At 45.9% G+C, this 26,571-nt stretch overlaps 1 protein-coding gene across 3 annotated transcripts in view; it reads left to right on the top strand.

Moving 5' to 3' along the window:
- Positions 1-26,571, top strand: part of xylb (xylulokinase homolog (H. influenzae)) — a 295,599-nt gene that overhangs the window by 12,600 nt on the left and 256,428 nt on the right. For all 3 annotated transcript variants that reach the window (XR_011593279.1, XM_070880117.1, XM_070880118.1), the window contains exons 2-5: positions 609-691; positions 11,340-11,409; positions 22,163-22,243; positions 22,339-22,425. Coding sequence is in view for 2 of the 3 variants with exons in the window: in XM_070880117.1 (XP_070736218.1) it covers positions 609-691; positions 11,340-11,409; positions 22,163-22,243; positions 22,339-22,425 (321 nt within the window). In the remaining variant the exon portion in view is untranslated. The remainder of the gene's footprint in view (positions 1-608; positions 692-11,339; positions 11,410-22,162; positions 22,244-22,338; positions 22,426-26,571) is intronic.

The raw sequence follows: 26,571 nt of genomic DNA on the forward strand, positions 1-26,571 counted from the left end.
TCTTAGTGATGGTGCGGGTATGTGGTTGGAAACTCATCTCGGGATCGAATATGACAACAAGGTTGCAAACAGTCTGGTTCAACCTCACAGTTGCCAGGGAGAGGGATGGAGTCGGTGGCTCGGGAATGGAGTTTGACTGAGCTTTTGGTCACCTGTCCCAATATCTCTTTATATAGGTGATAACACTCCTGTGAAGCGCCTTGGGATGTTTTACTACATTAAAGGGGTTATATAAATGCAAGTTTCTGTTAACATACAAAAGTACAATACTCTCTAGTCTCACTCAATAGTGGCTTTAATGGAAAGATTCCCCTGTTTCAAAGATTAGTTTGTGTATACTGATTTTTAAACACGCAAGATAAAGATTGTATTAAAGCACTTTCATAATATACATGCATTTTGGAGAAAACAACCGATATATGTCTGTTATATATCCTCCAATCTGGGGGTTTTGATATCTTTCATAAACTCCTTAAGCTTTGTTCTAGTTGTTTGGGGCATCATGTGAACAACTCAATGGGATGCTATTAGCCAGCTACAATTCTGTATATTAGGACACATATCATTACTGAGGTTTCCGTCCGCAAATAAATTTTCTTCTCTCTCAGATGAAAGCCTTGGTCATTGACGATAATCTGAATGTAATCCATGAGACAAATGTGAAGTTTGACGACGATTTGCCAGAATTTGGGTAAGGAGAATGATAAACATTTACTTGTGCTTATTACAGTACAGGAGGGGGAAGAAGGGAGGGAGAATGTGGAGCAGAGCCGCACTGGAAGAACAAGATAATCCTGGTAGATTTGTTAAACCTGTTGTAATGTTTCAGTACTGACAGTTATTCAGTGTTTGTTTAAGTGGTAAATTAGACAATTAAAAAAAACATAAACTTAATCCAATAATCTTGGCACAGAGTGTGTGAAATGATAATTAACAATGTTATCCCTTTTTGGCATAGAAACATATAAAATAGGTGCAGGAGTAGGCCATTCGGCCATGCGAGCCTGCACCACCATTCAATATGATCATTGCTGATCATGCAACTTCAGTACCCCACCCCTGCCTTCTCTCCATACCCCTTGATCCCTTTAGCTGCAAGAGCCACATCTATCTCCCTTTTGAATATATCTAACGAACTGGCCTCAACAACTTTATGTGGTAGAGAATTCCACGGGTTCACAACTCTCTGAGCGAAGACGTTTCTCCTCATCTCAGTCCTAAATGGCTTACCCCTTATCCTTAGACTGTGATCCCTGGTTCTGGACTTCCCCAACATCGGGAACATTCTTCTTGCATCTAACCTGTCCAATCCCGTCAGAATTTTATATGTTTCTGTGAGATCCCCTCTCATTCTTCTAAACTCCAGTGAGTATAAGCCTAGTCGATCCAGTCTTTCTTCATATATCAGTCCTGCCATCCCAGGAATCAGTCTGGTGAACCTTCGCTGCACTCCCTCAATAGCAAGAATGTCCATAAGTTTGCCTTGCAGTTTCTGGAAGCTTGGAAGAATGAGTTAGGGCTCATTGAAAGACATTCACAATTGAGTGGCCAGTCCAAAAGTGCCTGGAAGAACGCAGCTAAACAGCCACATAACCATAGAAAATAGGTGCAGGAGTAGGCCATTTGGCCCTTCGAGCCTGCACCGCCATTCAATGGGTTCATGGCTGAACATGCAACTTCAATACCCCATTCCTGCTTTCTCGCCATACCCCTTGATCCCCCTAGTAGTAAGGACTACATCTAACTCCTTTTTGAATATATTTAGTGAATTAGCCTCAACAACTTTCTGTGGTAGAGAATTCCACAGGTTCACCACTCTCTGGGTGAAGAAGTTTCTCCTCATCTCGGTCCTAAATGGCTTACCCCTTATCCTTAGACTGTGACCCCTGGTTCTGGACTTCCCCACCATTGGGAACATTCTTCCTGCATCTAACCTGTCTAAACCCGTCAGAATTTTAAACGTTTCTATGAGATCCCCTCTCATTCTTCTGAACTCCAGTGAATACAAGCCCAGTTGATCCAGTCTTTCTTGATATGTCGGTCCCGCCATCCTGGGAATCAGTCTGGTGAACCTTCGCTGCACTCCCTCAATAGCAAGAATGTCCTTCCTCAAGTTAGGAGACCAAAACTGAATATAATACTCCAGGTGTGGCCTCACCAAGGCCCTGTACAACTGCAGTAACACCTCACTGCTCCTTGCTGCAGAATACCCAGTCTCTGACCCACTCTCATTGCCACAGTATGTATGTGGCTGGTCCAGTTAAGTTTCTGGTCAATGGTGACCCCCAGGATGTTGATGGTGGAAGATTCGGCAATGGTAATGCCATTGAATATCAAAGGGAGGCGGTTAGAGTCTCGCTTGTTGGAGATAGTCATTTCCTGGCACTTGTGTGGTGCGAATGTTACTTGCTACTTATCAGCCCAAGCCTGAATGTCGCCCAGGTCTTGCTGCATACGGGTGCGGACTGCTTCATTTTCTGAGGAGTTGCGAATGGAACTGAACACGGTACAATCATCAGCGAACATCCCCACCTCTGCCCTTACGATGGAGGAAAGGCCATTGATGAAGCAGCTGAAGATGGTTGGGCCTAGGACACTGCCCTGAGGAACTCCTACAGCAATGTTGTGGGGCTGGGATTATTGACTTCCAACAACCACAACCATCTTCCTTGTGCTAGGTCTGACTCCAGCCAGTGGAAAATTTCCCATTGATTTCCATTGCCAACAATTTTACTAGGGCTTCTCGAGGGTAGTCACTCTTATCTCACCTCTGGAATTCAGCTCTTTTGTCCATGTTTGATCCAAGGTTGTAATGAGGTCTGGAGCCGAGTGGTCCTGGCGGAACCCAAACTGAGCATTGGTGAGCATGTTATTGGTGAGTAAGTGCCGCTTGATAGCACTGTCGACGATACTTTCCATCACTTTGCTGATTGAGAGTAGACTGATGGGGCGGTAATTGACCAGATTGGATTTGTCCTGCTCTTTGTGGACAGGACATACCTGGGCAGTTTTCCACATTGTCAGATAGATGCCAGTGTTGTAGCTGTACTGAAATAGCTTGGCTAAAGTTGCATCTAGTTCTGGAGCACAAGTCTTCATCACTATAGTCGGGATATTATTGGGTCCCATTAGCCTTTGCTGTATCCAGTGTGCTCAGCCATTTCTTGATATCACTTGGAGTGAATTGGATTAGCTGAAGACTGGCTTCTGTGATGGTGGGGACGTCAGGAGTAGGCTGATATGGATCATTCACTCGGCATCTCTGGCTGAAGATGGTTGCAAATACTTCAGCCTTGTCTTTTGCACTTGCGTGCTAGGCTCCGCCATTATTGAGGATGGGAATATTCATGGAGCCTCCTTATCCCGTTAGTTGTTTAATTGTCCACCACCATTCACCACTGGACGTGGCAGGACTGCAGAGCTTTGATCTGATCCGTTGATTGTGGATCGCTTAGCTCTGTTTATAGCATGCTGCTTCCTTTGTTTAGCATGCATGTAGTCTTGTGTTGCAGCTTCCCGGGGTTGGTATTTCATTTTTAGGTACACCTGGTGCTGCTCCTGGCATGCTTTTCTGTACTCCTCATTGAACCAGGGTTGGTCCCCTGGCTTTATGGTAATGGTAGAGTGAGGGATATGCCAGGCCATGAGGTTACAGATTGTGGTGAACTACAGTTCTGCTGCTGCTGATGGCCCACAGCACCTCATTGATGCCCAGTTTCTTGTGGAGATTAAACAGGCAAGGGCGAGTCTAACTAACGACGGGCGTTGTTCTTTCTCAGGCTACAGTAAATTCTGGCACAATGAAAATGACTGAAAATTAATACAGCATACTAAAAAGAAATTGTAGAAAGTTGCAGCTGAGAAAGATTTAAGACTCAATAATTATTCACACATATGGCTGACAATTGCCTTGCATTCAGTTAGCTCTGAAACATTTTCTCTAAGCTTCTTTTGGCAAGATACTTATTCACTTTTTGGTGGTAGTTAAAGACCATTTTGGTGTTCATAGAGTGTATCCATTCCTGTTGCTAAGTATGGATGTTACACAGATGCTTAATTGGCTACATGGGGGAAACCAATGGCAGCCTGGTCCCTGGGAATGCCACATCTTTCATAAAACCTCGCCTGTTTCTGCTGTACCTTGCTGCTGAACCTAATGTAATCAGCAGTAGGTTGAAACAGGGTGGATGAGAGCTAAGAAACGAGTAGTGAAGGCTTATCTTGCCAAGTCTGCAGTTGCCTGGAATGACCCTCTTGCAAAGGAAGATTTGAGTGCTACTGCTGGCATCACTTTTATTGCTACAGGCAGCGCATAGCTAATGTTGCTCCTCGACTGCTTCCAAAAAAGAGTGCAGTTCAGCTTTTTTAGTGCAATCAGGTACCTTGGGTATCTAAGGTAGTAGTTGTGGGGGTCCTTCTATAGCCTCTGATTTCTTTGGCCTTTCTTCACTGCTGCACATTCTCCTTCAACATGAGACTTCCTGATACAGCAGTGCTGCTGTGTGACCGAAAACAGTTAAGAATTGCAGCTTGTGATATCTTCTGCTCTGCTCTATGCTGGACCTTTGGCTGGCTTATTTTGATCCTTAATGTGATGTGGACTAGAAGACAAGGATGAGTAACTTTAATTGGTCCTTAACAAGCTCCCAAAAAACAGCTAATTGCAAGTCTGCGTATTAGCATGACTTAAACTGAATTACTGAATGTGAGCAAATATTTGGGAATGCTCTGTCAGTGTTAATTGATCAAGTTATTGTATTTTAATGTACACTTAGTGTGATTGTTAGCTCTAATATAGAGACAAGTTTCACCAAGTTATCAATTAGTTTCATTGTAGGAACCAGCTAAATAGACCATGTAATAAAAATGGAAATATACAGCTGGTCTGTCAGAATCTGAAGAGAAAAGACAGACTAACATTAGTGATTCATGGTTGCAACTCAAAACATTAAGGATGTATTTTTGGTTTTCATATAGAATTGCATAGAAATAAATAGAATTTTCAACATGGAAGCAGGCCATACAGCCGAACTACTCTGTGTTGACGTTTACCCTCCATGCAAGCAAATAGTTCAAATCTGTGCTGGCGACTTCTAACTATTTTCTTATTATCTGGAGACATAATTTCATCCTTAATTAAAGACTCTTAAAATGTTCCCACCACAGATGGTATGGTAAATGACCTGTAATTACCCAGATTATCTATAATTAAAAATGGGTACTACACTGGCCATTTTCCAGTCCTCTGGCATACATTCACATTCAGTAGAGCGCTGCTCTGCAATTTCCTTTTTTCAGATGTTTGGGCTTACATGGTAAGCAATGAAAGAGCTGTAAGGTTGTGTCTGAGCTTTGTATAGGCCAGCAGTAAACGTGTAGTGGGGTGGATAGGTAACACTGGTTAGGCCTCAGCTGGAGTATTGGGTTCATTTCTGGGCACCATGAAGGATGTCAAGGCCTTGGAGAGGGTGCAGAAGAGAATTACTGGAATGGTACCAGAGATGAGGGAATTCAGTTATGTGGAGAGGCTGGAGAAACCGGGGTTGTTCTCCATAGAGCAGAGAAGGTTAAAAGGAAATTTCAGAAAGGTGTTCAAAACCATGAATGGTTTTTATAGAGTAAATAAGGAGAAGCTGTTTCCACTGGCAGAAGGGTCGGTAACCAGAGGACACAGATTTAAGGTAATTGGCAAAAGAACCACAGGTGACATGAGGAAACATTTTTTTACACAGCGAGTTGTTGTGAGCTGGAACGCACTGCCTGAAAGGGCGGTGGAAGCAGATTCAATAGCAACATTCAAAAGGGAATTGGATAAAAACTTGAAGGGAAAACATTTGCAGGGCTATGGGAAAAGAGCATGGGGAGTAGGATTAATTGGGTAATTCTACCAAAGAGCCAGCACTGGAATGATGGGTCAGATGGTCTCCTTCTGTGCGGTATCACTCTGTGATTTCGGAGAAGGCATACTTGGACCATCCAGCTGGCATGTAGTGCTATTGGATAGTAATGGCTCAACAGCTTTCTTAAAGTCTTCCATCTTCTTTTGTATCAGTTACTAAGTCCAAAAGCAATATACACGCCTGCCAGGTGTTCTCTGGGACGGTCCCCTGGAGTGCCAAACAGGGAACCCTCCTCATGTAGAAGAATCTCCATTTTGCTATCAAAGGGACGAAGGACGTGTGGGATGTTCAGGTCGATGCTTCATGTGTCCACAGTGAATGTTTCACAGTTTCTTGGCCTCAACTAACATTTCCCAGTCAATGGGCCCAAGTTTCGAGCCACGCCTAGAACGGCGCAGTCCCGACTTGGACGCCCGTTTTTCGTGCCACAAAGTACGCCTAAAAAAACCCTCCAGATTCTCCACCTCCCTGCAGGTCCTCTGGCCCTCGGCGCAGCGCATCAGGAGCTGTAGGGGGCGGAGCCAGGTCCCTGCGCTGAAAACAGTGCCGGGACCTCTGCACATGCGCGCTACAGTGGGCGCGCAAGTGCAGTAGCTCCAGGCGCCCGAAACTGTGTGGGAGGGGCCCGAAGCACGCAGCCCCTAGCCCTGGCCGAATGGCCTCACTGGGGCTGCATAAATAAGGCTCCTCCCACGGCCAGCTCCTGCTTCCTCCCGACCCGACTCGACTCCCGCTTCCCCCCTCCGGACCGGACCCGACCCCCGCTCCTCCCCCCCCCCCCCCCACCCCCGGACCGGACCCGACCCCCGCTCCCCCCACCCCCCCCGGACCCGACCCGCCCCCGCCCGTACCCCGCCCCCCGCCCCCGGACCGTACCCGACCTGACCTCCCTCCCCCCGACCTGACCTCCCTCCCCCCCGACCTGACCTCCCTCTCCCTCCCCCCGACCCGAACCGAACCGACCTCCCTCCCACCACCCCCCCCCGACCCGACCCAACGCCACCTACCTGTAAATCTGGTGCTGGGGACGGGCCCTGCCCGAAGTCTCGGGCCCGGCCCGTTCAGCCTCTCTCCCCCTTCTCCTTCCCCCCCACCCCTCCCAATCTCCTTCCCCCCCACCCGCCCCAATCTCCTTCCCCCCCCCAATCTCCTCCCCCCCAATCTCCTTCCCCCCCCCCAATCTCCTTCCCCCGCCCCAATCTCCTTTTCCCGCCCCATCTCCTTTTCCCCCCCATCTCCTTTCCCCCCCATCTCCTTTCCCCCCCATCTCCTTTCCCCCCCATCTCCTTTCCCCCCATCTCCTTTCCCCCCATCTCCTTTCCCCCCATCTCCTTTCCCCCCATCTCCTTTCCCCCCCATCTCCTTTCCCCCCCATCTCCTTTCCCCCCATCTCCTTTCCCCCCCATCTCCTTTCCCCCCCATCTCCTTTCCCCCCCATCTCCTTTCCCCCCCATCTCCTTTCCCCCCCATCTCCTTTCCCCCCCATCTCCTTTCCCCCCATCTCCTTTCCCCCCATCTCCTTTCCCCCCATCTCCTTTCCCCCCATCTCCTTTCCCCCCCATCTCCTTTCCCCCCATCTCCTTTCCCCCCCATCTCCTTTCCCCCCCATCTCCTTTCCCCCCATCTCCTTTCCCCCCCATCTCCTTTCCCCCCCATCTCCTTTCCCCCCCATCTCCTTTCCCCCCCATCTCCTTTCCCCCCCATCTCCTTTCCCCCCCATCTCCTTTCCCCCCATCTCCTTTCCCTCCCCCTTCTCCCCTTTATCCCCTTCTTCCCCTTCTCCCCCATCCCTCCCCTTCTTCCACATCCCTCCCCCATTATTGATGATGGCTCTTTATTTGTAAAACTGAAGTGTTTAATGTTTGTAAACTTCCCTTTAAACACCACCCCCCCGCCCCTCACCATTCCCTACGCCTGATTTGTAACCTACGCCTGATTTTCTAAAATGTAGACAAGGTTTTTTCGAGCGTACAAAAATCTTCACTTACTCCATTCTAAGTTAGTTTTGAGTAAGTTTTCACTGACGAAACTTTGAAAACAGGCGTAAGTGGCCGGTCACGCCCCCTTTTGGAAAAAAAAATTCTGTTCCAAAGTGAAACTGTTCTAACTGACTAGAACTGGAGCAAACTAAATGACGAGAATTCCGATTTCTAAGATACTCCGTTCTCTACCAGTTGCTCCTAAAAATCAGGAGCAAATCATGTGGAAACTTGGGGCCAATATCTCTTCTCCTAGACTTCCACTGATTTTTGCTCCCCAGTTTTTCTCTCTCTCCAATTTAAGTGCTTGCTAAGTCCTTTACATTGTTCAACAGTGCTATCAAGCGGCACTTACTCACCAATTACTTGCTCAGCGATGTCCAGTTTGGATTCCACCAGGACCACGCGGCTCCAGACTTCATTACAGCCTTCATCCAAACATGGATAAAAGAGCTGAATTCCAGAGGCGAGGTGAGAGTGACTGCCCTCGACATCAAGGCAGTATTTGACCGAGTGTGGCACCAAGGAGCCCTAGTAAAACTGAAGTCAATGGGAATCAGGGGGAAAATTCTCCACTGGCTGGCGTCTTACCAAGCAGAAAGGAAGACGGTTGCGGTGGTCGGAGGTCAATCATCACAGTCCCAGGATATCACTGCAGGAGTTCCTCAGGGCAGTGTCCTAGGCCCAACCATCTTCAGCTGCTTCATCAATGACCTTCCCTCCATCATAATGTCAGAAGTGGGGATGTTCGCTGATGATTGCACAGTGTTCAGTGTTATTCGAAACTCTTCAGATAATGAAACAGTCCGTGCCCGCATACAGCAAGACCTGGATGACATTCAGGCTCGGGCTGATAAGAGGCTAGTAACATTTGCGCCACACAAGTGCCAGGTAATAGCTATCTCCAACAAGTGAGAGTCTAACCACCTACCCTTGGTAATACCGTTGAATATCATCAACAAATCCTCCATCATCAACATCCTGGGGGTTACCATTGACTAGAAACTTAACTGGACCAGCCACATAAATACTGTGGCAAGAAGAGTGGGTCAGAGGCTGGGTATTCTGTGGCCAGTGTCTCACCTCCTGACTCCTTTAAAGCCTTTCCACCATCTGCAAGGCATAAGTCAGGAGTGTGATGGAATACTCTCCACTTGCCTGGATGAGTGCAGCTTCAACAACATTCATGAAGTTCGACACCATCCAAGACAAAAGCAGCCCGCTTGATTGGCACCCCATCCACCACCTTAAACATTCACTCCCTCCATCACCGACGTACCGTGGCTGCAGTGTGTACCATCTGCAAGATGCACTGCAGCAACTCACCAAGACTTCTTTGGCAGCATTTCCCAAACCCGTGCCCTCTACTACCTAGAAGGACAAGGGCAGCAGGCACGTGGGACCACCACCACCTCTATGTTCCCCTCCAAGTCACACACCATCCTGACTTGGAAGTATATTGCCGTTCCTTCATCGTTGCTGGGTCAAAATCCTGGAACACCCTCCTGACCAGCACTGTGGGAGTACCTTCACCACACGGACTGCAGCGGTTCAAGATGGCGACTCACCACTAACTTCACAAGGACAATTAGGGATGGGCAATAAATGCTGGTCTTGCCAGCGACCCCCAATCGCAGGAATGAATTTAAAAAAAATGATCACTGGAAATTCTAGTCCACATCGGGAGCTTGCCGTGAATGTATAATTGGGGTAGACTCCGGAAGATCCAGTGGAATTGACTCTGTGCAGGAGATACAGGTGCGAGGCCAGCTGCAAAGCATTTAGACTGAAGAGGCAATCACCTTGGAAGATTGGGTTTTGTTCCAGAAATCACTGTTCACTACTGATTTTATTTTTTACTTTTTGGAAGTGTGTTACTGCCCAGAGACTCTGCAACGTTAAAACTGTCGTTCCAATTCAGAGCTGATTCATTATCATCATCATCATCATCATAGGCAGTCCCTTGAAATCGAGGAAGACTTGCTTCCACTCCTTAAGTGAGTTCTTAGGTGCTTGAAGTCCGATACGAGAGCCACAAGACTCTGTCACAGGTGGGACAGATAGTCATTGAGGGAAGGGGTGGGTGGGACTGGTTTGCCGCACGCTCAATCCACTGCCTGCGCTTGGTTTCTGCATGCTCTCGGTGTTGAGACTTGAAGTGCTCAGCGCTCTCCCGGACACTTCCTCCACTTAGGACGGTCTTTAGCCAGGGACTCCTCGGTGTCAGTGGTGATGTCGCACTTTATCAGGGAGGCTTTGACGGTGTCCTTGTAATGTTTCCGCTGCCCACCTTTGCCTCATTTGACGTGAAGGAGTTCCAAGTAGAGCGCTTGCTTTGGGAGTCTCGTGTCTGGCATGCGAACTATGTGGCCTGCCCAGCGGAGCTGATCAAGTGTGGTCAGTGCTTCGATGCTGGGGATGTTGACCTGGTCGAGGACGCTAATGTTGGTGCGTCTGTCCTCCCAGGGGATTTGTAGGATCTTGCGGAGACATCTTTGGTTATATATCTCCAGTGACTTGAGGTGTCTTCTGAGAGCTGATTACAATGGAGTCAAAATGGTTTGTCCCAGATACAGCTGTGATTTTACATGAGCAGAAACAAAACCGCCAGTCCATAATGGAGATGAAATGTCCAGAGATGTTTTGAGGTCACTGCCCTTGAAATATCCATCAACATTTTAACAGTTTCAATTCCTGGAACTGTTCTATTATTAGAGGCCTGTCAACTACACATTAGCTAAATACATCAGTGTTTATCTTGTAGGAATGATTATTTCTGAGACAAAGATAATTGGAAAAGATGTAATTCTATTCTTGTATAATAACTTTCAGAAAGGAGCTGCAAACAAGAGCTGAAGTAAAACAGAAAATGCTGGAAATGCACAGTGAGTGCATCAATATCTGAAAAGCGAAAAGATAGGTTAAAAGCTTGGGTGAAGATCCATGGATATGTTGTTTTGAGAAAGGATCTGGACATGAAATGTCCACCTATTTGTGTCTCAACAGAGGCTGCCTGACTTGCTGAGTGTCTCCAGCTGTTTATGTTTTTGTTATGGAGACGTTAACCGTTTGGTATTAGAAATGGTGGTGATCAGGGTATGTATAGATGATCAATGAATTCTTAGGGTGCAAGTTTAATGACTTGGTGGGTAGAGGAAGATGGGAAGGGGATGTTGTCTGGAGTGTAGCAGGCTAGGTTTGAGATGTGAGGAGCAATGAATATCCTGGAGATTTGCTTTGTTACCTTTGGGAAGGAAGTATTTATGCAGAACGTTCTCTTGCGAGATGAAATTGTGATAGTGTCCACAATAGGATAGATTGAACGTGATCTGTGTAAAGAATAGGTTTGATGAGCTGAATAGCGTTTCCTCACCCATTGCTTTCTCATCATCTTAACTTAAGTGCATTAAAATTTGAATTCCGCAGTGATGCTCTATTAAGCATCTTTTTTTATTTCTAGGACACAGGGTGGCGTCCATATACAGAGTGACAAGCTGACTGTTACAACACCAGTCCTGTTGTGGGTAAAGGTATGAATACGAATTAGAACTCATTGACTGAAGAATGTAACTGTGTGATTGCCACGATTCAGGACTCTTTGGCCATTTTTTCACAAAAAAAGATAGAAACATAGAAACATAGAAAATAGGTGCAGGAGTAGGCCATTCGGCCCTTCTAGCCTGCACCGCCATTCAATGAGTTCATGGCTGAACATGCAACTTCAGTACCCCATTCCTGCTTTCTCACCATACCCCTTGATTCCCCTAGTAGTAAGGACTTCATCTAACTCCTTTTTGAATATATTTAGTGAATTGGCCTCAACAACTTTCTGTGGTAGAGAATTCCACAGGTTCACCACTCTCTGGGTGAAGAAATTCCTCCTCATCTCGGTCCTAAATGGCTTCCCCCTTATCCTTAGACTGTGTCCCCTGGTTCTGGACTTCCCCAACATTGGGAACATTCTTCCTGCATCTAACCTGTCTAACCCCGTCAGAATTTTAAACGTTTCTATGAGGTCCCCTCTCATTCTTCTGAACTCCAGTGAATACAAGCCCAGTTGATCCAGTCTTTCTTGATAGGTCAGTCCCGCCATCCCGGGAATCAGTCTGGTGAACCTTCGCTGCACTCCCTCAATAGCAAGAATGTCCTTCCTCAGGTTAGGAGACCAAAACTGTACACAATACTCCAGGTGTGGCCTCACCAAGGCCCTGTACAATTGTAGCAACACCTCCCTGCCCCTGTACTCAAATCCCCTCGCTATGAAGGCCAACATGCCATTTGCTTTCTTAACCGCCTGCTGAACCTGCATGCCAACCTTCAATGACTGATGTACCATGACACCCAGGTCTCTTTGCACATCCCCTTTTCCTAATCTGTCACCATTTAGATAACCTCACATTTATCCACATTATACTTCATCTGCCATGCATTTGCCCACTCACCTAACCTATCCAAGTCGCTCTGCAGCCTCATAGCATCCTCCTCGCAGCTCACACTGCCACCCAACTTAGTGTCATCTGCAAATTTGGAGATACTACATTTAATCCCCTCGTCTAAATCATTAATGTACAGTGTAAACAGCTGGGGCCCCAGCACAGAACCTTGCGGTACCCCACTAGTCACTGCCTGCCATTCTGAAAAGTCCCCATTTACTCCTACTCTTTGCTTCCTGTCTGACAACCAGTTCTCAATCCATGTCAGCACACTACCCCCAATCCCATGTGCTTTAACTTTGCACATTAATCTCTTGTGTGGGACCTTGTCGAAAGCCTTCTGAAAGTCCAAATATACCACATCAACTGGTTCTCCCTTGTCCACTCTACTGGAAACATCCTCAAAAAATTCCAGAAGATTTGTCAAGCATATATGATTTCGCTTTCACAAATCCATGCTGACTTGGACCTATCATATTACCTCTTTCCAAATGCACTGCTATGACATCCTTAATAATTGATTCCATCATTTTACCCACTACCAATGTCAGGCTGACTGGTCTATAATTCCCTGTTTTCTCTCTCCCTCCTTTTTTAAAAAGTGGGGTTACATTGGCTACCCTCCACTCGATAGGAACTGATCCAGAGTCAATGGAATGTTGGAAAATGACTGTCAATGCATCCACTATTTCCAAGGCCACCTCCTTAAGTACTCTGGGATGCAGTCCATCAGGCCCTGGGGATTTATCGGCCTTCAATCCCATCAATTTCCCCAACACAATTTCCCGACTAATAAGGATTTCCCTCAGTTCCTCCTCCTTACTAGACCCTCCGACCCCTTTTATATCCGGAAGGTTGTTTGTGTCCTCCTCAGTGAATACCGAACCAAAGTACTTGTTCAATTGGTCCGCCATTTCTTTGTTCCCCGTTATGACTTTCCCTGATTCTGACTGCAGGGGATCTACGTTTGTCTTTACTAACCTTTTTCTCTTTACATATCTATAGAAACTTTTGCAATCCGTCTTAATGTTCCCTGCAAGCTTCTTCTCGTACTCCATTTTCCCTGCCCTAATCAAACCCTTTGTCCTCCTCTGCTGAGTTCTAAATTTCTCCCAGTCCCCGGGTTCGCTGCTATTTCTGGCCAATTTGTATGCCACTTCCTTGGGACATCAGTAGTTTTTCGTATGTGTTTTGAGCAGGAACTTGCCTGAAGTGGATTCGGTTCCACAGGCAGGTCCATGCTGAGTTGTGGCTGCATAAGCTGATGAGAGATATTTAAAAGGCAATTGTTTTGCACAGATTGTAAGCAATGGCCAATTCGCCAGCAGTGACTGGCAAGGGGAGAGTCTCTGCCTGGGTCAGAGAGAGTTTGTGCTTTTTCGTCAATGAAAGGGCCCACAAAAGTGGGATAACGTGTGCATTTTCTTTATTTTTCTATCAGTATGTGAACAGATGTTATACCGATTGTACCAAGTGTTTCTTATTATTCTCAGTGTCTTGTAATTATTGTCTGCTTTTATAATAAAGCATCTTATGACTAGAAACAAATGGCCTCTTGCCTAATGTCATGGCCAGCCTTCAGGGATGTTGTTGGAGCATGTGTGTAAGAGTCAGAGATCTGGTCCAGAATTCAAGGAGCTTCATTGTTACAGTCAACAACAAGAATTTTCATTGATATAGTACCCTTAATTTAGAAAAATGTCCCAAGATGCTTTACAGAGGTGTAATGAAAACAAATGGCCACTGTGCCATAGAAAGAGATATTAGGATTGATCTAAGCGTGCTCAAAGAGGTGGGTTTTAAACAGGGTCTTAAAGGAGATAAGGGAAGTGAAGAGGTATAAGGTGGGAATTCTAGAGTGTAGCACCTAGACAGCTGAATGCATGGTCACCAATGATTGGGCAAAGGGAGTAGAGCAGCACAAGGTGCCAGAGTTAAAAGGGACGTGTTGTAGAGCTGGAGGAGGTTAGCGATAGGGGGGAGCGAGATCTTTTTTTTATTTGTTCATGGGATGTGGGTGTTGCTGGCAAAGCCAGCATTTATTGTCCATCCCTAATTGCTCTTGAGAAGGTGGTGGTGATCTGCCTTCTTGAATCGCTGCAGCCCGCGTGGTGAAGGTACTCCCACAGTGCTGTTAGGGAGGGAGTTCCAGGATTTTGACCTAGTGATGATGAAGGAACAGTGATATACTTCCAAGTCATGATGGTGTGTGACTTGGAGGGGAACTTGGAGGTGGTGGTGTTCCCATGTGCCTGCAACCCTTGTCCTTCTAGGTGGTAGAGTTCGCATGTTTGGGAGGTGCTGTTGAAGAAGCTTTAGCGAATTTCTGTAGTGAATCTTGTAAATGGTACACACTGCAGCCACGGTATGCCGGTGATGGCGGGAATGAATGTTGAAGGTGGTGGATGGGGTGCCAATCAAGCTGGTTGCTTTGTCCTGGATGGTGTCGAGCTTCTTAGTGTTGTTAAAGCTGCACTCATCCAGACAAGTACAGAGTATTCCATCACATTCCTGACTTGTGTCTTGTACCTGTTACATTTGCGGTTTTCCAATCCACTGGGACCGCCCCAGAATCCAGGGAATTTTGGTAGATTACAACCAAAGCATCCAAACTATCTCTGCAGCCACTTTTAAGACCCATTAGGTCCAGGGGATTTGTCTGCTTTTAGTTCCATTATTTTACCGAGAACTACTTCTTTAGTGATAGTGATTGTATTAAGCTCCTCACTATAACCCCTTGATTATCCACTATTGGGATGTTTTTAGTGTCTTCTACCGTGAAGACCGATACAAAGTATTTGTTCAACGTCTCTACCATTTTCCTGTTCTCCATTATTAATTCCCCAGTCTCATCCTCTAGGGGGCCAACATTTACTTTAGCCACTCTTTTCCTTTTTATATACCTGTAGAAACTCTTATTATCTGTTTTTATATTTCATGCTAGTTTACTTTCATAATCTATCTTCCCTCTCTTTATCATTTTTTTAGTCGTTCTTTGCTGGCTTTTAAAAGTTTCTCAATCCTCTGGCCTCCCACTGGTCTTGGCCACATTGTGTGCCCTTGTTTTTAAATTTGTATCATCCCTTATTTCCTTAGTTAGCCACGGATGGTTATCCCTTCTCTTATAGTCTTTCCTTCTCAGTGGGATATATTTTTATTTAAAGAAAAGGGAAGCAGACAAAAAGCAGGAAACTATAGACCAATTAGTCTAACATTTGTCACTGGGAAAATGCTGGAATTCATTATTAACGAAGCAGTAACAGGACATTTGGAAAAGCATAATTAAATCAAGCAGAGTTAGCATGGTTTAATGAAAGGAAAATCATGTTTGACAAATTTGCTGGAGTTCTTTGAGGATATAACGAGCAGGGTGGATAAGAGGGAACCAGTGGATGTGGTGTATTTGGATTTCCAGAAGGCATTCGATAAGGTGCCACATAAAAGGTTACTGCACAACAGAAAAGTTCATGGGGTTGGGGGTAATATATTAGCATGGATAGAGGATTGGCAAACTAGCAGAAAACAGAGAATTGGGATAAATGGGTCATTTTCCGGTTGGCAAACCGTAACTAGTGGGGTGCTGCAGGGATCGGTGCTGGGGCCTCAATTATTTACAGTCTATATTAATGACTTGGATGAAGGGACCGAGTGTAATGTAGCCAGGTTTGCTGTTGATACAAAGATGTGTGGGAAAGCAAATTGTGAGGAGAGCACAAAAAATCTGCAAAGTGATATAGACAAACTAAGTGAGTGGGCAAAAACTTGGCAGATGGAGTATAGTGTGGAAAAATGTGAGGTTATCCACTTTGGCAGAAAAAATAGAAAAGCAAATTATAATTTAAATGGAGAAAAATTGCAAAGTGCTGCAGTACAGAGGGACCTGGGGGTCCTTGTGCATGAAACGCAAAAAGTTAGTATGCAGGTACAGCAAGTAATCAGGAAGGCAAATGGAATGTTGGCCTTTATTGCAAAGGGGATAGAGTATAAAAGCAGAGAAGTCCTGCAACAACTGTACAGGGTATTGGTGAGGCCACACCTAGAGTACTGCGTACAGTTTTGGTCTCCGTCTTTAAGGAAGGATATACTTGCATTGAAGGTGGTTCAGAGAAGGTTCACTTATTTGATTCTGGAGATGAGGGGGTTGACTTATGAAGATAGGTTGAGTAGGTTGGGCCTATACACATTGGAATTCAGCAGAATGAGAGGTGATCTTATCAAAACATATAAGATAATGAGGGGGCTCGACAAGGTGGATGCAGAGAGGATATTTCCACTCATAGGAAAAACTAAAACTAAGGCACATAGGCCCCAAGTTTCCACACGCGGCAAAACAGGCGCCCCTCCGAGCTGGGCGCCTGTATTTCGCGCCGAAAACGGCGCCTGAAAAAAAACGCGTTATTCTCGAGCGCTTTGCAGCTCGATGTCTGCTTGGCGCGGCGCCCGGGGGCGGAGCCTACCACTCGCACCGATTTTGTAAGTAGGAGGGGGCGGGTACAATTTAAATGAGTTTTTTTTGTGCCGGCAACGCTGTGCGTGCGTGTTGGAGCGTTCGCACACGCGCAGTGTGAAGGAAATATTGGCACTCAGCCATTTTTAAAAGTGCTGCAGAAAAAGTGAAAATTTGTTTATTGAACCCTTGCAAAGGCTTGTATTTTAATTTTCTTGATATTTCTGTGTGTGAGGGTGAGGGAGTGCATTATGTAATTAAAGATAGACTGTGATAAACAGGACACATGCACTTGTTTGAGACTATTCAAATTCTTTGTAGCTGTTCAATTTTTAACATTTTTTAATAAAACCACATTGCCCTTCTATGATCAGCACTGAGGCTTCTTGCAGCTTTCTCCCCCTGCTGTCCGTCGGTCCCGACGGCAAACGGCTGCCTCAAGTAATGAGGCTTCCTGCAGCCTTCTCCCTGCCTCCCCCCCCCCCCCCCCCCGCCGTCGGGAACAGCTGCCTCAAGTAATGAGGCTTCCTGCAGCCTTCTCCCTGCCTCCCCCTGCCGTCAGTCGGTCCCGACGGCAAACTGCTGCCTGAAAGGCCTGCCTGATGCACTTTCACACAGGTAGGAACATGGTTTATTTAATCTTTTCTTTGCTTATAAATTTTTATTCAGGTTGGATTTATTTGTATAATATTTGTATAAGTATAACTAAGGATTTATTGTAGAATGTAATGACTTCCCTTCCCCCCCTCCCCCCTCCCACCTTGTTCCCGACGCCTAATTTGTAACTGCGCCTGATTTTTTAATGTGTAGACAAGGTTTTTTCAAGCCTACAAAAATCTTCACTTGCTCCATTCTAAGTTAGTTTGGAGTACGTTTTCACTGTGGAAACTTTCAAATCAGGCGTCAATGGCCGGACGCGCCCCCTTTTGAAAAAAAAATTCTGTTCAAAAGTGAAACTGTTCTACCTGACTAGAACTGCAGAAAATTTAAATGTGGACAATTCCGATTTCTAAGATACTCCGTTCTCCACCAGTTGCTCCTAAAAATCAGGAGCAAATCATGTGGAAACTTGGGGCCATAGTCTCAGAATAAGGGGTCACCCATTTAAAACTGAGCTGAAGAGGAATTTCTTCTCTGAGGATTGCAAATCTTTGGAATTCTCTGCCCCAGAGAGTTGTGGAGGCTGGGTCATTGAATATATTTAAGGCGGAGATAGACAGATTTTTGAGCGATAAGGGAATAAAGGATTATGGGGAGCGGGCAGGGAAGTGGAGCTGAGTCCACGATCAGATCAGCCGTGATCTTATTAAATGGCGGAGCAGACTCGAGGGGCCAAATGTCCTACTCCTGCTCCTATTTCTTATGTTTTTATGTTCTAGATGGTGGAAAGGCTTTGGGGAGTAAGGAGGTGAGACACTTGCCGCATAATACCCAGCCTCTGGCCTGCTCTTGTAGGCACAGTATTTATGCAGGTGGTCCAGTTAAGCTTCTGGTCAATTGTGACCCCCAGGATGTTGATGTTGGGGGATTTGCCAATGGTAATGCCGTTGAATGTCAAGGGGCGGTGATTAGATACTTCTTGTGTTGGAGATGGTCATTGCCTGGCACTTTTGTGATGCAAATATTACTTGCCGCTTATTAACCCAAGCCTGAATGTTATCCATGTCTTGCTGCATGCGAGCACGGACTGCTTCATTATCTGAGGAGTTGCGACTGAAATTGAACACTTGCATGGATTTAAACATGAGAGAAATTTTAAATTGAATATGTTGAGGGACCCGGAGCCACTGTACGTCAGTGGTGTGATCGGTAAGCAGGACTTGGTGTGGGATAGGATATGGGCAGCAGAGTTTTGGATGAGCTGAAGTTTACGGTGGAGGATGGAAAGCTAGCCAAGAAAGCATTGGAATATTCAAGCCTGGAGTAACATGGATGAGGGGATTTAGCAGCAGATGGATGCAATGGGGCAGAGGTAGGTGATGTAATGGAGGTAGAAGTAGGTGATAGAGAGTATATGGGGTAGGAAGTTCATCTTGGGGTTAACTAGTAAGCGAAAATTATGAGCAGTCTGAGTCAGTGGTCAGGGAGGGAGATGGAATCGGTGGGAGTACGGCTTTTGGTGTAGGGACCGAAGACCATGGCTTCAATCTTCCCATTGTTTAATTGGACGAAATTGAGGCTAATCCAAGATCAGCCTGACAGAAGAGAGGATTAGAGAGAAGTGGTGAAGAGGTAGAGCTGGGTGTTGTTACCTTTGGAAGTTGACCCCGTGTCTCTGGATGATGTTGTCAAGGGGTAGTGTGTAGGTGAGGAACAGTAAGGGGTGCCGGGGACAGTTAGGTGAGTGGGGATGGGAAGAGAAGCCATTGCTGGAGACACTCAGGCTATGAACAGATTGATGAGAGTGGAATCAAGCATAGGTATTCCATCCCACTACTGCACTAATAGATACTGGGCAGTGAGAGACAATTTCTGTGAGAAGCAGGTGACCAGATTGCTTAATATGAAACAGAATTAGGAGCTGGAGTAGGCCATACAGCCCTTTGAGCCTGCACCATTCAATAAGATCATGGCTGATCTTCAGCCGCAACTCCACTTTCCCGCCTGATCCGCATATCCCTTGATCTATTGATTTCAGCCTTGAATATATTCAACGACTGAGCATCCACAGCCCTCTGAGGTAGAATTTCAAAAATTCAGAACCCTCTGAGTGAAGAAATTTCTCCTCATCTCAGTCCTAAATGGCCGACTCCTTATCCAAAGACAATGCTCCCTAGTTCTAGACTCTCCAGCCTCTCAGCATTTAAGCTCTGAAGGGATGAGCCCTGGTGAGATAGAGCTGTGTCAACGTACATGTGGAACCTGATGTGTTTTCGGATGATGTTGCGAAGAGGCAGCATGTAGATGAGAAATAGGAGAAGGTCCAAGGCTGGATTTATTAGCTTAGTGAATAATTGTATAGTGCTGGGTCATACAGTCCAGTAAAGGCCCCAGATTTTATCCTCAGTATATGTTAGAATATTTCAGATAGAGTGATATTGATGGTAGCTGGGGGAAGATTCCATTGCCTCTAGTCCTGATTGCTATTTAGACCTCTGCTGGAAAGTGTAGGTATGTGGATTTAGGTAAATCACAGCCTTGGCAATGATAGACTCCATGGTCCAAAAGGCTACTGCCACTCGTTGTCTAGGATGGCCATTTTGACCAGCTGGAGAATTGCTGGCCCCTCTGCAATCTTATCTCAGCAGGAGCTAATGCCTTCAGGAAAGATGGGCAGGAAATGGAAGAATGGGGGAAAGAACAAGGTGCTGGATTTAGTTGTTACAATGTAGACCTTCCAGTTTGCGTGGAGTCGTCTGGTAATGGCCTATTTCCAAATAGTGGCCCAGAAATTCCTGTAACATCATTCCCGCGGGCAATCTGGTAAAATAAAGGAAAACAAATGTGCACTTACCTTTTTCTCCTGCGCCCTCTTGAACTTTCGATTCTGTGATGAAGATTCCCGGGCAGCGTATGACGTCACGCCGCCCGGGAACGCAGCTAGCGTGAAGCCTGTGACTTCTTTCGGAGTCTGTCCCCGCCCACAGGAGCTGTCACTAGGAGCTCATTTACATAGGCCATGCCCCTGATCTAAGGTGTCGGGTCTGAGCACAGGGCGGAGCAACATGTTACATTTCCACAAAAGTAGAAGAGCTAAACAAATCATGCAGGTTTCCCATCTCCATATTTTAAACAACTAGTTGATCAGCATAAAGAGAGTTGAAATAGTTTAGTATAGAGTATCGATTTTGCCCAATTTACTGTTGACACCCGTGCACACTTGCATAAAGTCGATCATATTTTACAAGCCAAGCTGCAATAGACAACACGGTACCTCAAATGTTATAAAAGTTGGAAGATTTGAATCTCTCATTACTTTGAGAGGAAGCTGCTTGTTTCCATTTCCTGCTGTTTATTTAGTTTGTGTTAAGCTTTTACTCGACAGAACTCCTCAGCATCGACTGCTGCTTATGCTGAAGGTTTGAAGCAAACTTTCAGGTGATGCAGATGCACACAGAATGCAAGCTGTATGCCTGCTTTATCTCGCACAGAATTTTCATGCCCTCATCCTGGCAGAAGATCTCTAAAAGTCGGTATTTTGCGCGAGAACGTTTAGTTCTCTAGCGCATGGGGAAGACCTGTCAAACTCCAGCTTGACAGGTCGGAAAAGCCGGTTTTCAGCGCATGCGTATTGTCCGCTGAAACCCGGCTTTTCCGATGCTTTCCCGGGTCCGTAGAAACTTCATGAAATGTTTCAAGGACACCCTCAAAGCCTCCCTGATAAAGTGCAACATCCCCACCGGCACCTGGGAGTCCCTGGCCAAAGACCGCCCTAAGTGGAGGAAGAGCATCCGGGAGGCCGCTCGTCACCGAGAGCATGCAGAAATCAAGCGCAGGCAGCGGAAGGAGTGTGCGGCAAGCCAGTCCCACCCACCCCTTCCTTCAGCCACTGTCTGTCCCACCTGTGACAGAGACTGTAATTCCCGTATGGGACTGTTCAGTCACCTGACACTTTTAGAGTGGAAGCAAGTCTTCCTCGATTCAGAGGGACTGCCTTGGATGATGATGGACTCTACAGGAAAGGTAAAGAATGGAAGCAAAGGGATGGTGGCAATGCTGTGCAAGTCAAAATTGTTCCAGAGGGACTGAGCCTCCAGAAGATTCACAGCTGAACAGGCTTGATTTAATTTAAGAACATAAGAATTAGGAGCAGGAGTAGGCCATACGGCCCCCGAGCCTGCTCCGCCATTCAGTAAGATCATGGCTGTTCGACCTCAACTTCACTTTCCTGCACGATCCCCATATCCCTTGATTCCCCGAGAGTCCAAAAATCTATCTCTCTCAGCCTTGAATATACTCAACGACTCAGCATCCACAGCTCTCTGGGGCAGAGAATTCCAAAGATTCACAACCCTCAGAGTGAAGAAATTCCTCTTCATAATCTTAAATGGCCGATCCCTTATTCTGAGACTATGCCTCCTATTCTCCAGCCAGGGGCAAAAATCTCTCAGCATCTACCCTGTCAATTCCCCTTCAGAATCTTGAATGTTTCAATGAGATTACCTTTCATTCTTCTAAACATCCAGAAAGTATAGGCCCAAACTACTCAACGATCAGCTTTAGCAGTTTGCGTAAACTGTGATGTATACGTGGGGGAGAGGAGTGCTGCAACAAATAAAGTAACACAAAGCACCGGAGCTCTATTAACACTATTTTGCTGATGATCTTGGATAAAGAAAACTCCGATAATAGATGAGAATGATCTTATCAAACATTGTAACCTTAAAAGAATAGATTAAATGCAGACTGTGGCTATGCGTTACTTTTGCTGAATATAGTTACGAAGTATTCTTGTATTTCCAGGCGCTAGATATGCTCTTGGCGAGGATGAAAGCTTCAAACTTTGATTTTTCTAAATTGAAATCCTTGTCCGGCACTGGCCAAGTAAGTGATGTTAATTTATTTCAATAGGAATTAAGAAAAGAAATCTAATTGTTGTGTTTCCTGTGCTTTCAATCTTGTGTTGCTTTCCTTCACAGCAACATGGTAGTGTATATTGGAAAGACGGAGCCAATCAGACCTTGAAAAACATGTCAGGTGATCGTTCTCTGCATCAGATATTGGAGGTGAGGGTTGGTGGAATTGTACTTGCAATAGGAAGGGAAAGGTTTACAATTCTGTTTTAGATTTTACATTGATCTGCAGAGCCAGGTTAATAGGACCACAAACCTGCATTTAACCTTCTGCTTTATCAAAGTGAGGCCCTGAATTAGAATGTTCCTTTTCACCTATGGGAGCTGTGCCTTGAAGCAGACAGATGGAAGATTTTCGTTCCTGGGATATGGGCATCACTGGCATGCCCGGCATTTGTTGCCCATCCCTAATTGCCCTTGTGAAGGTGTTGAGCCGCCGCCTTGAACTGCTGCAGTCCGTGTGGTGAAAGTACTCCGACAGTGCTATTAGGGAGGGAGTTCAAGGATTTTGACTCACTCACTCTCTGACTTACGTAAATTAGTACATGTATTCTTAGCCCAATTCCACAGAACTTCCCTGAAATGTCATGCTGACGTCTGGAGCCAGGGACGATTGGAAACAAGCTGTTTAGTAAGGAGTTTCCTTGAAGCTGGATTATCGCCAGGAGAAGAAGTAGAGCCATATATCCTTTTCACTGAGATTGTTTTGCAGTGCAGTGATGTTTTTCAGCATGAATTGAATAGTCACATCATGCTTGGAAAATCTTTTTTCTTGTATAGTTTTTTTTCTTTCCTTGAGGAAGGACCTGTTTCTCTTAGCATACTGGTCAATAACCAGTGGGCATAGATTTAAATTAATTGGTAGAAGGATTAGAGGGGGGGATGAGGAAAAATGTCTTCACCCAGAGGATGGTGGGTGTCTGGAACTCATTGCCTGAAAGTGTAGTAGAGGCAGAAATCCTCATCATATTTTAAAAGTACTTGGATGTGTACTTTAGGGGCCCAAGTTTCCCCAGCCCCTTTTTCCAGCGCACTAACACGAGATGCGCCGACTTTGTGCGCTCAAAACGGCGCCAAAAAACTTACTGTGTATTCTGGCAGCTCTTCTGTGTCTCCCTGGTCCTGGCGCGGCATTTCTGTTTGAGTGGGGGGGGGGGGCGGAGCTACAGCTCTGCGCCGAAAACAGTGCCGGCAGCAGTGCACATGCGCAGTGGAGTCTGCGCACATGCGCAGTAGCTCCTCGCCCTCCCAGCGCGTCCCGATGCTTGCCGCCCCTATCCCAGACCCAGTGGCCTGCCACATAGGTGCCTATGCTTAATTTTGTTTTATATGATACCTGCTGATGTTGCTGCATTTTAAAGAACCAAGTGTTACTCTAACTAAAGCGATGATAGAAATTATTAAAAACTTTGAAATAGAAACTGTGAGCTGCTTAGAATGTGCTGGACAGAGGTTGACGGTTTACATTCATAGCAGTAGCTCCTCGCCCTCCCAGCACGTCCCGATGAACACCGCCCCATCCCGGACCGACTGGCCGCTGCCTTCCCGCCCCGTGTCTTCCCCTGCGCACCCTCCCACCCCCCCCCCCCCGTCTCAGTTTAATATACAAACTAGTTAATGTAACTCTTTGATAAAAGGAACACTTGTTCAATCAAATGCTTTCACATGAAAAAAATAGCAGTTTCTAGGATCCGTTCTGGCTAAGATTGCTACTACAAAGTCCTCTAACTTCCCTCCCCCCCCCCCCACTCCCCATCTCCGGCTATTTGCGCTGATCTCTTAATTCACCGCAGGGTTTTTCAGAACGTACAAAAGTGGCCACTTACTCTGGCCTAAGTTAGTTTGGAGTAAGCTTTAGCTGGCTAAACTTGCTTAAATGGCCAAAACTGGCATAAGTGGCTGGTAACACCCTCTTTTGGAAAAAAAACGAAACTTAAAAAAAACCTAGCTAACTCACTTACACTGGAGCAAATTAAATGGGGAGAATTGCAATTTTTAAGTTACTCCAAAAAAATCTAGTTGCTCCAAAAAAAACGGAGCAACTCCTGGGGAAACTTGGGCCCAAAAAGTCGGAACCTACAGGGCTACGGACCTAGTGCTGGAAAGTGGGTTTAGGCTGGATAGCTCTTTTTCGTCCAACACGGACATGATGGGCCGAATGGCCTCCTTCTGTAATTTTCTATGATTCTTTGAGGTTGCCTCGTAAAGGTTAGGGTTGAGCAGTGCAATATATCTATACCCCAATTTGGGAATGGTTGATGAAGCCACTTGTTGCAAAGTGAAAAATATTCCATTCTATTCCACATAACTGCATTCTTCACCTTGTCTCTTGTGTGCATATTTGCCAATGGGCAGGGGTGCATAGACACACACAAACGCACAACAGTGTTCAATCCTATTTATGACTGCTGTTGATCTATTCAAGATTTTAAAAACAATGAATTTTAATGATGATGTAGATCTCTCCATGGCTGAACTGCTTAAGGCAATGGGTAGTGGGTCCACATGAACCTGGGTGATTGTAGCAATACAAAAGTAAAATACTGTGTATGCTGGAATCTGAAATGAAAACAGAAAATATTGGAAATCTCAGCGGGTCAGGCAGCATCTGTGAAGAGAGAAACAGATTTAACGTTTCAGATTGATGACCCTTCGTCAGAACTCAGTTCTGACGAAGGGTCATCGACCTGAAACGATAACTCTGTTTCTATCTCCACGGATGCTGCCTGACCTGGCTGATTATAGTTCAGTTCTCTGTCTGGGTTAACTGAGTTCAGCTGGCTGGATGCTACAATTAATAAAAAATAATACTAATAACTTTTATTTATATAACGCCTTTAACATAGTAAAACGTCCCAAGGCGCTTCACAGCAGTGTTACAAGACAAAACAGATAGATTTGACACCGAGCCACAAAAGAAGAAATGAAGGCAGATGACCAAAAACTTGGTTAAAGAGGTAGATTTTAAGGAGCGTCTTAGAGGAGGAAAGATAGGTAAAGAGGTGGAGAGGTGGAGAGGTTTCGGGAGGGAGTTCCAGAGCCTAGGACGCATCAGCTGAAGGCACGGCCACCGATGGTTGAGCAGTTATAATGAGGGATGTTCAAGAGGGCAGAATTTGAGGAGCGCAGACATCTTGTGGGGTTGTGAGGCTGAAAAAGATTACAGAGATAGGGAGGGGCAAGGCCATGCCCATGGAGTGATTTGTAAACAAGGATGAGAAGTTTGAAATCGAGACCTTTTTTTAACTGGGAGCCAATGTAGTCAGAAAGCACAGGGTTGCTGGGTGATTGTGATTTGGTGCGAGTTAGGACATGGGCTGCTGAGTTTTGGATCCCCTCTAGTTTACGTAATGTAGAATGTGGGAGGCCAGCCAGGAGTGAGTTGGAGCAGTCAAGTCTAGAGATAATAAAGGCATGAATGAGGGTTTCAGCAGCAGAAGAGCTGAGGCATAAGAACATAAGAACATAAGAATTAGGAACAGGAGTAGGCTATCTAGCCCCTCGAGCCTGCTCCACCACTCAACAAGATCATGGCTGATCTGGCCGTGGACTCAGCTCCACTTACCCGCCCGCTCCCCATAACCTTATTCCTTTATTCCTTTATTAGTTAAAAATCTATCTATCTGTGATTTGAATACATTCAATGAGCTAGCCTCAACTGCTTCCGTGGGCAGGGTGGAGACGGGCAATGTTACGGAGATGGAAAAAGGTGGTTTTAGTTATGCTGCGGATATGTGGCCTGAAACTCATCTCAGGGTCAAATATGACACCTAGGTTGCGAACAGTCTGGTTCACTCTCCGATTGATGCTAGGGAGAGGGATGGAGTCAGTGGTTGGGGAATGCAGTTTGTGGCGGGGACCAAAGATAATGGCTTCGGCCTTCCCAATATTTAATTGGAGAAAATTTCTGCTCATCCAGTACTGGATGTTGGACAGCAATCTGACAATTTAGATACCAAGCAGGGGTCGAGAGAAGTGGTGGAGAAGTAGAGCGTACATGTGGAAACTGATGCCGTGTTTTTGGATGATATCACCAAGGGGCAGCGTACAGATGAGAAATAGGAGGGGGCCAAGGACAGATCCTTGGGGGGACACGAGAAGTAAAGATGTGGGGTGGGAAAAGAAGCCATTGCAGGAAATTCTCTGGCTACGATTAGATAGATAAGAATGGAACCAGGTGAGTGCAGTCCCACCCAGCTGGACAATGGTGGCGAGGCGTTGGAGGAGGATAGAGTGGCCAACTGTGTCAAAGGCTACAGACAGTTCCAGATGGATGAGGAGCAATAGTTTACTTTTGTC

This window comes from Pristiophorus japonicus, chromosome 5 (assembly GCF_044704955.1).
Source record: "Pristiophorus japonicus isolate sPriJap1 chromosome 5, sPriJap1.hap1, whole genome shotgun sequence".
NCBI lineage: Eukaryota > Metazoa > Chordata > Chondrichthyes > Pristiophoridae > Pristiophorus > Pristiophorus japonicus.